Source organism: Podarcis erhardii (genome assembly GCF_964252035.2).
Source record: "Podarcis erhardii genome assembly, chromosome: 12".
Lineage (NCBI taxonomy): Eukaryota > Metazoa > Chordata > Lepidosauria > Squamata > Lacertidae > Podarcis > Podarcis erhardii.
In genome coordinates this window covers 25,206,227-25,214,832 of record NC_138513.1, presented here as the reverse complement: position 1 = coordinate 25,214,832, position 8,606 = coordinate 25,206,227, and the positions used below count along the sequence as shown (strand labels likewise).

Genomic DNA, 8,606 nt, shown 5'->3' with positions numbered 1-8,606 from the left:
CCCATGCACACCTAGATGCAGACATGCATCTAGGATTATTACGCTGTTAATGTATATTACTTTTTTGCCTAGATAACTCATAGACATATCACAGGTATGTTTATTGCCAACATGCCCACAAAGAAGACTCGCAACACAGAATAGGGAGAAAATGTGATATATATCAGAGGATCTGAAAAATAAAGCCAATCAATAAAGTCAATCAAATTATAGTCCAGGCAGGAATTTCCCTATAGCAAGAGGAAAGATTCCTCCCCACACCTGGATCATATCTAAAGGCAGCTTCATAACAAAAGATTGAGAACAACTCTCTCCTTGCTTTGCATATGTGACTTGACAAGCACAATGTGACCCTGCCAGTCTGGGGTTCACACAATCATGTGTGCCAAGCCTGAGACCCACTCCCTGAACCCCTCAGTCTTTGGACTGGCAAACCCAAAGAGTGCCCTTAACTCAATAATGCCTCAGGTGTGTTGTTGTTGTTGTTGTTGTTGTTGTTGTTGTTGTTGTTGTTGTTGTTGTTGTTGTTATTATTATTATTATTAAAATTTATATACTGCCCTTCATCCAAATATCACAGGGCAGGTTACAATATAAAAACACAAAGATACATACCATAATAACAAACAAAAACAATGCCCCCTCTCCCTGAGTTTAAAAGGCTATAGATTGTTTAATTAACCAAAGGCCTGGGAGAAGAGGAATGTTTTTGCCTAAAGATTTATAATGAGGGTGCCAGGTGAGCCTTCCTGGAGAGAGCATTCCACAAGTGGGGTACCACTACAGAAAAGGGTTGTTCTTGCATTGCTGCCCTCCAGTCCTCTTGTGGACGAGGCACACAAAGAAGGGCCTCAGATGAGGATCACAGGGTCTAAGTTAGGTTCATATGGGGAGGGATGGTGCTTGAGGTATGGCGCCGTCCAGATATTGTTGGTTCTAACCCCTATCAACCTACATAAGATCAAGGATGATGGGAGCTGGCCTCCAACAACATCTGGAGGGTGCCTTGTTGGCTACCTGTGAGCTAACCATTGAATGCAGGGAAGGGGATCCTATGGCCCTCCAAATGTTCCTGAACTACAATGACCAGCTGATGTAGTGGTTGTTTAAATATGTTTTGGGAGCTGCTACTCAAGATCTGTATGTTCCAGCTGTGTGATTCATTGAGAGTTACCAGAGTCTTGCTGCCACTCATAAACTATCCAAGTGTGGGAGGGCATGGTAAAGTCTGGCTCAGTGCGTGATTTACAGTTTACTGGTTCTTCACTTGGTTAGAGTGTGTTTTTGACAAGCTACCGTGCTGAGAAGGGTTCCCTGTATATGTGTAACCTCTTCTGTTTTCTCGGCTTTCCCATTCTTCAGGAAGAAACTCTGTCTTGCAATACTTTGTAAAGTTACATGAGCACCGATACTGGTGCAGCATGGATTGATTGATTGATTGATTGATTGATCAATCTATTTTTAAAAAAATCAGGTTAAATATAAATCTATGACATACACAAAACAACTATAAACTGTAAAAACAGTATCATTATAGATTTGTAAGTCATAGGTTTTTTAAACTCATAGGCTACCTTGACTCTTTTCTTTCTTTCTTTCTTATTTTATTTTTATTTTTGGAATACATGAAGCACTGGCTAGTGGACATATTCTCTTGCTTGTTCTGGATTACTTCTTGGTGGCCATGTTCAAATGCCATTGCTTGCAATGAATCTATGGAACTTGTTAGCTACCCCAGATATAGCAAACCATAGTGATTTCAATGCACTAAACAACTGTTGCAGGAAAGCAGTAACTGCCTCTGAAGGAAGCAGCAATTCAACAGGTTTATTAGTAGTTCTACACAGGTACACATGTTGCTGAAAAATGTGGTTTGAGAAGAATGACTTGATAAATGCTCAAATGAGGTCAAACACACCAGAAAATGGAATATGTTTATGTTATGTGAAGGTGACAGATTCTGTAAATCCATTGATATTTTTGTCACAAGAACTAGATCCTTTGCATGTTGATTACTTATTTAAAAAAATGGAAAAGAAGTAACAAGTCTTCTGCAAAACATTGTTTTATTTATTCCGGAAAGACAAGCAATGTTCACATATCAGTTGCCTTCATATTATACAAGGAATGGCGAGTATAACTGAGTAGATTTATGTCTATGGTGTGTTCAAGATTCAAATCCTCTATACTTCTTTCTCTTCCGCACTGCAATTCTGCTGGTATGTAAGCTATCTGGAAAAAAGCTCATAGAATTTTTATTTACTGTAATGAGCATTAGGCTATAGTGGTAACATGGGCCTCTGGTTATGACTATATAACACAAGTCTACATACTCAAAAAGATACAGAGGCTCATGCCATCAGTTGCAATAAACACTCAAGAAAATATTTAGCACATAACACATGGCAAGATTATGAACCCAACGGAGAACTTTAATTATGTGACATGGTGAGATAATACAAATAACAGCATGGGAAAGAAAGAACACACCTAAGAAATGACGGTGGCTATATGTTGTATCAGTCCTCTACTTCTATTTGCTTTTAACAAACACAATATTTGGAATAAGGAAGTCCACCCAAATCCATGGATTTCTAGTCATGGCTCTAAAGTATTACAAATCATAAACTTCTTAAGGCTATGCTGAAAAACAAGCATGCTAGATTGTGTTAGGATTTATGTGAAATATTTGGTAAGGTCTCCTGCACTTGTTCAATGATCTAAACAGAAGCTCTAGTACAAAGTAAGTCCTGTTGAACTTGGTACACAACTTACTTTCAAGGAAACGTGATTAGGATTGGGCTGCAAGAAGAATGGAAAATCAAAGCAAAGGGTTAGTGTTGATGATCATTCCAATACAGACACTCATCTTTTTATTCTCTTTCAGAAATACAATTTGGAACAATATGAAGCAAGTCTAGAGAGATATGAAAAGGTATTCATGTCACAAATTAGAAAATGTTAAGGTTGCATGATTGTTGACAAAGTGAAGATTGGCCAATACTTGGAGCGCCAAGATAATATTTTGGTCCATTCTAGTTCTGTTGCTGTATGAGTCTAAGACCAATATAAAATGCAGGGATTTTGCTTCTGTATATTTAACTTGAAAAGCATCCAGAATCAGAGTTCACAAGAGAGAGGACTTTACAGTGGGCTCTTGAATGCAAAAAGCGTCTATACTCAATCCATCATTTTATTCAGGACTCATAAAATCTCTTGTCCAATTTAGTCTTACTGGAGACTGCGGTTCTGATGACCAAACGACTATGCAAAAGTCTAAGCAAGGGAAACTATATTTTAAAATAACTCAAACTGCAGCAAGGAACCAGACAAGCAAAATGAAAAATAAATATACATGATTTAAAAAACTTATTAGTACATTGATTTTGCTAATTGAATTCCAACACAGCGCAAGACAATTGCTACAAAAATAACATCAACAAGCAGATTATTATGTCCAGAAAAATATGATTTGTCTAATCATGCAAATGCATTTGGAAGGCGAAATAATGAGCACATGTGATTCACAGATAGCATATTCTCTGCCTGAATTACTGCCCTCTGAGATACAAGCCTCTTTAGTCAGATCATTTTTTTTAAAAAATCCATAGAACCAGATCCAGATATGTCTTGGGTGTGAGTGGAGTCTATTTTGCTTGGTCTGGAATCTACCAATCTCAGAATGTAGCATAGGAATAAAACAGGGAGGAAGCTAAAATCTATCTCCATGATTGGCCTTGGTTTGGATACTAAAATCATTTTTTAAACCTCACTTTATAATTTTTATAGTACTAATGTTGTGAAAGTATTTCAAGCTTTGTGAGGAAATGTTGGAAACAAGATTCCAATAAGTATCCAAATGGCCTGGAATTTCACTTTTTGATATCTGGGCACAGTTTCATATCTGGGTTAAAACTAGAAGCACACATCTCTCTTATGCACATATACATATACAGTACATATGTGTGTGCGCACACTCAAACAGCTCTTAGAACAATGGGTTACGGTTTGCAATAGCATGATCACTTAATTCATACTCTCTCCTAGGGCTGTTGCTCTCTTCTCTGCCTAGTCAGTCAAAGTCTATGGATGACTGTGCTTCAGAGCAATAGAAGTACTTATGGGATTCCAACTCAACTTGTATCAGGAAAGCCCTCCTTCTGGATGATATCATGGGCCATATATTGTCAGGGTGTGGGTGAATAACTGTTCCATAGCATTGTCTGTGAAAACATCAGTTGTTGGCATCCGTCTGTCTAGAGAGACAATGGAAAGGTGTGCCGTCAGAAGTAAATTTTGAGTACTTGCAGCTCAATGCTGATGTCAACTGGCTGCTAGTGGCTCGATTTTTCAAGGCACACTTTGCCACCCAAGTTTGGACTTAACGTGCATCTGTCCATAAGAGCCCTCCATCCCTCCCACTGATATTAGAAAATGAAGATCTTCTCCAAGCCCCAACATGAATGAGCAGGACCTGTTGTATTCTAGTTTCAGTTTTAATACATTTCCTCCCCAGAGTTCAAAGCTATTGCGTTGTATGTGTGTGCATGTGTCAGTGTGTGTGTTTGGGCTATAAATTATACTGTTGTGGAACCCTGTTGTTGTTTCTTGTTCTTAAATAAGTCAGTATAAATCTGAGAATGAATAAACTGCACAAACTATGCACAGGTGGTTCCCCCCCCAAAAAAAAATCCATTTATTGCTATCAGCTGTGGGCCATTTTATGCATGATAAAGCTAGGCTCCTTGTCACCGGTAGAGCACAGGTTTGATCCCTGGTAGCGTCATCAGTTAAGTGGATCTCAAGTTAATAGGACTGGAGGAAATTGTGGCCTTAGAAAATGGCCACCAGTTTGAGGACATTATTACTGAACTAGATGAACCAAGAATCTTCTCAGTGTAAGGCATACATGTCTAAACTCCATCTTAAGTAAGCATTAAGGTGGTGGACTTGGGGTACTGATACCTACATTCAAATCAGCTGTGAAGCTCATGGGGAAACTTTGGGCAATCCATCACCCCTCAATCTGGTTGCTGTAAATATAAAAGTGGGCAACCGTGATATCAGTGCAAGCTCCTACAAAGAAGCATGAAAAACAAATGTGATAAATAGATGGGAATGTGTGCGCACATGTGTATTGCTCAAATACCCTCATCATGTAACCACATTTTATTTTTATTTCATGCAGTGTGTTGTTGTCTGTCCAAAGTCACATGTACTGTGTGGCTCTCCACTAACATATAAATAGTATGGAGCCACTTCCAGTGGGTTGCATGTTCAAAGGGCTTCCCTGACACTGATTGCATGTGAGAATCAGGGCAACCTGGATCTTTTAGTGGCATGGGCCATATGTCAGAAACTACCAGATGGGCCTGTTTCTGCGCACCGATATAAAGAGCAGCATGGACAATGTGAGAGCATTCCCTACATGCATTCTACACATGAAGCTTCAGGGTGTGTGTGGTTTTTTCCTTAGTAAAGGTAAAGGTATCCCTGACCATTAGGTCTTGTCGTGGACGATTCTGAGGTTGCGGTGCTCATCTCACTTTATTGGCCAAGGGAGCCAGCGTACAGCTTCTGGGTCATGTGGCCAGCATGACTAAGCCGCTTCTGGTGAACCAGAGCAGTGTACAGAAACGCCATTTACTTTCCCACCTATTTATCTACTTGCACTTTGATGTGCTTTCGAACTTCTAGGTGGGCAGGAGCAGAGACCGAGCAATGGGAGCTCACCCCGTCGGGGGGATTCGAACCACCGACCTTCTGATCGGCAAGCCCTAGATATTGGAGGTGCATCAAAACTCCAGGGAGAAGCAGTGGAAGGAGGAAAGAAAAGACAGGAGACTCACAGATCTACCCATGCTGCCCTTTAAAATCCCATCTCCTCTACTTTATTGGAAACTGGTAATAACCTTACTCTCTGATGCACAGGTCTACCACCACCACATTAACCTGCCCATCAGGTTCCCATCTAACCTATCCATGGGGTTCTAGCTAACTTGTTCATGGAGTTGTTCTGTTGATAAATAAGATTGGAATTGTACACTTCTTTCTGCATTGAAAAGTGGTCGCCATTACATATGATAAAGAATCTGGTCTGGATGGAGCAACTTTTGCGACTGAAGGTGCCACCACCATCCTTGTATCTTCTGCCTGTCAGCACTATTGTAAACCACCATCTACAGAGTGCATATTGAAACTCGAATTCAAGTGTTTTATTTTTTTTATGTACATTTCAATTGTTTTCACCTGGAAACAAAAGATCTAAATACAGACAGATTGTAAATGTTGTAAGTTGTATAGCTTTCAACAATACTTTAGCTGAATAAATGCTTTGTACATAATTCTGTCATCTTAAATGGAGTTTACAGCTACATTGATAAAATGAATTCCTCATTTCCTTGTTTTTAACCAATAACAAGCAGAGAGACAATTACAAGTTAATATTAATAAGCAGCTCAAATAACACAGGTTAAACTATGTACAATACAAACCATTCATACAAATGAAGACTAGGATATTGTTTGTTTGTTTGTTTGTTTGTTTGTTTGTTTGTTTGTTTGTTACAATATTGTGTTATAAAGATAAGATGGACACTTACAACTTACATGTTACCTATCAGGCATTCTCCTTCCTATATGGCAATTGGAGAGTATCTCAGTTGAGTGATGACCACCAAACTACAAAATCGTAACTTTCTGTTCACATGTAAATTCCAAATGTTTGCTCATCTTTATTAGTTCAACAGGCTCCCTTCACCAAAAAAGGCCCACCTAACACCACCTTGAATGTGCCCACTGGGTGCTGAAGAAAAGTCAATATACTTTGTTGTGTTCATATAAAGAGGAATACTGAGCTCTAAACACACACATTTCCCACCCAACCCCTGTTTTAACAAGCATTTTACTCCTACAATATTATTTACCAGTACAGCTACTCCAAGTGATAGGATGTATGAATGGGGATTATTGATTATCATGTATTCAGGACCGTAAAAGAAGATTTCCATAACAGTCTGTGGAAAAACAAAAACAAAACATCCTCTGTCTAGTTAATCCTTTTTGCTCGATGATAGGTTATCCTGAAACATCATATATCAGACAATGAATGCCCTCTTAACAGGAATCTTGATAGATCTGCAAGCCGCAAAGAGGGAGAAAGAGAAAGACAAAGAGAGAGAGAGAAATTGTGTGTGGTATCATTTAAAATCCACAGTGATTTACAACTGGACTGATATACATGGAACTGACTGGGCAGAAATGACATTAGACTGGTTTCCGCTAAGATATTTGCAGCCAGTTGACATCAGCAGCAGTGTGTAGACACATTCCAGGCAAGAGATGTGGCCTTCTTCTTTGAGGTAACAGCCCTGTCGTGTGACCTCTTTCATATTTCCCCCCATATTTTTGTTTAAAATTAGCGTTATTTTATTTGTGTATTTATTTATTTACTCCACAGGGTCCAGTCTCAGAGGCGCGGCCTACTTCAACCTGAAGGGAAGTAAGGCGTGTCACTGTGGTAGTTGTAATCGGGACACACCTTCTGTACTAGTTTATAATCTGTACTATAAAAGGAAATGTAAATACAGATTACTTTAAACGGTTTGGAGCAGAGCCAGGAGACGTGACTTTGGGTCTGCTCCTGATAACATGTTTTTGAAGGGTCGTAGTTGCAGAGGGTGTTCTTGGTGGCTTTGTCGACCTTCTCGTACTCAATGCGGCAGTTAAAGGACTTGGAATCTTTGGCATCAATCACTGTCTGTTGTGCCAAGTCAAACTCCACGATTTTAGTCGGGGGCACCAAGCTCACAGATACATTCCCTTGGCCAGTGGAATTATGCCTGAAGTAAACGCTAAACGTCCCATTGCCATGATCCACTATTTTCCCAGTTATCAACAGGTTTAACTTGACTGTCTTGATGTTGGAATGAAAATCGCCCCAGCCAAACATTTTCTTAAACTTCCCAGTCTTGACAATGGGCCGTCTCTTTGCTCTGGGGCGAGGCTCTTGAAGGTCTGTGGAGTTCCTCAGCCATTCCCAGAGATCTTGCTCGGAATATGTTTCTGGGGCATCATACCGCAGGCTCAAATCCGTATCGTTCTCTTTGCCATGGAAAGTCTGTGATAGCAGCCGGCTGATGGATAAGTCTTTGCTACTCTCTGTCCATATGTGCTTTAGCGTGGATTTGGAACCACCTGATTTTAGAAGTTCTGATTTTCCGCCACTGGTTAGATTTGCGCATGTGACCTGAAAGTAAGATAAAGGAAAATATATGTTTAGGTAGGGATATGTGTTTAAGTGCTATGCAGATCTCAAAAAAGAATGCAATGCATTTTTCCCTTTATGCATTTCTTCTACGTGGGATACATTCACACACACTACTGGTCATTCCAAATCCATCTTGAGAAAGCTTGCAGCTTTCTTTTCTTCAGGCCAATCACGCTCTTTAAAACGCTTTAGCAAAGCCTTCACCTGACTTCCCTCAATTCACCCCACAACTCATTGGCCCAGTTTAGACAATATTGTAATCCACTGCTTAGATCACAGGTAACTCACAGGCGTGGTGAGAATTGTGTTCCACCTGAAGGATCACCTGTGATATAAAC

The 8,606-nt window shown here is 39.8% G+C and overlaps 1 protein-coding gene across 4 annotated transcripts in view; it reads right to left on the bottom strand.

Annotated features, from left to right (window-relative positions):
* Positions 1–2,061: 2,061 nt before the first annotated feature.
* Positions 2,062–8,606, bottom strand: part of NXPH1 (neurexophilin 1) — a 174,210-nt gene continuing 167,665 nt past the window's right edge. For all 4 annotated transcript variants that reach the window (XM_081833806.1, XM_081833805.1, XM_081833807.1 and 1 more), the window contains one exon: positions 2,062–8,247. In XM_081833806.1, the coding sequence (XP_081689932.1) occupies positions 7,486–8,247 (762 nt within the window). In that variant the 3' untranslated portion in view covers positions 2,062–7,485. The remainder of the gene's footprint in view (positions 8,248–8,606) is intronic.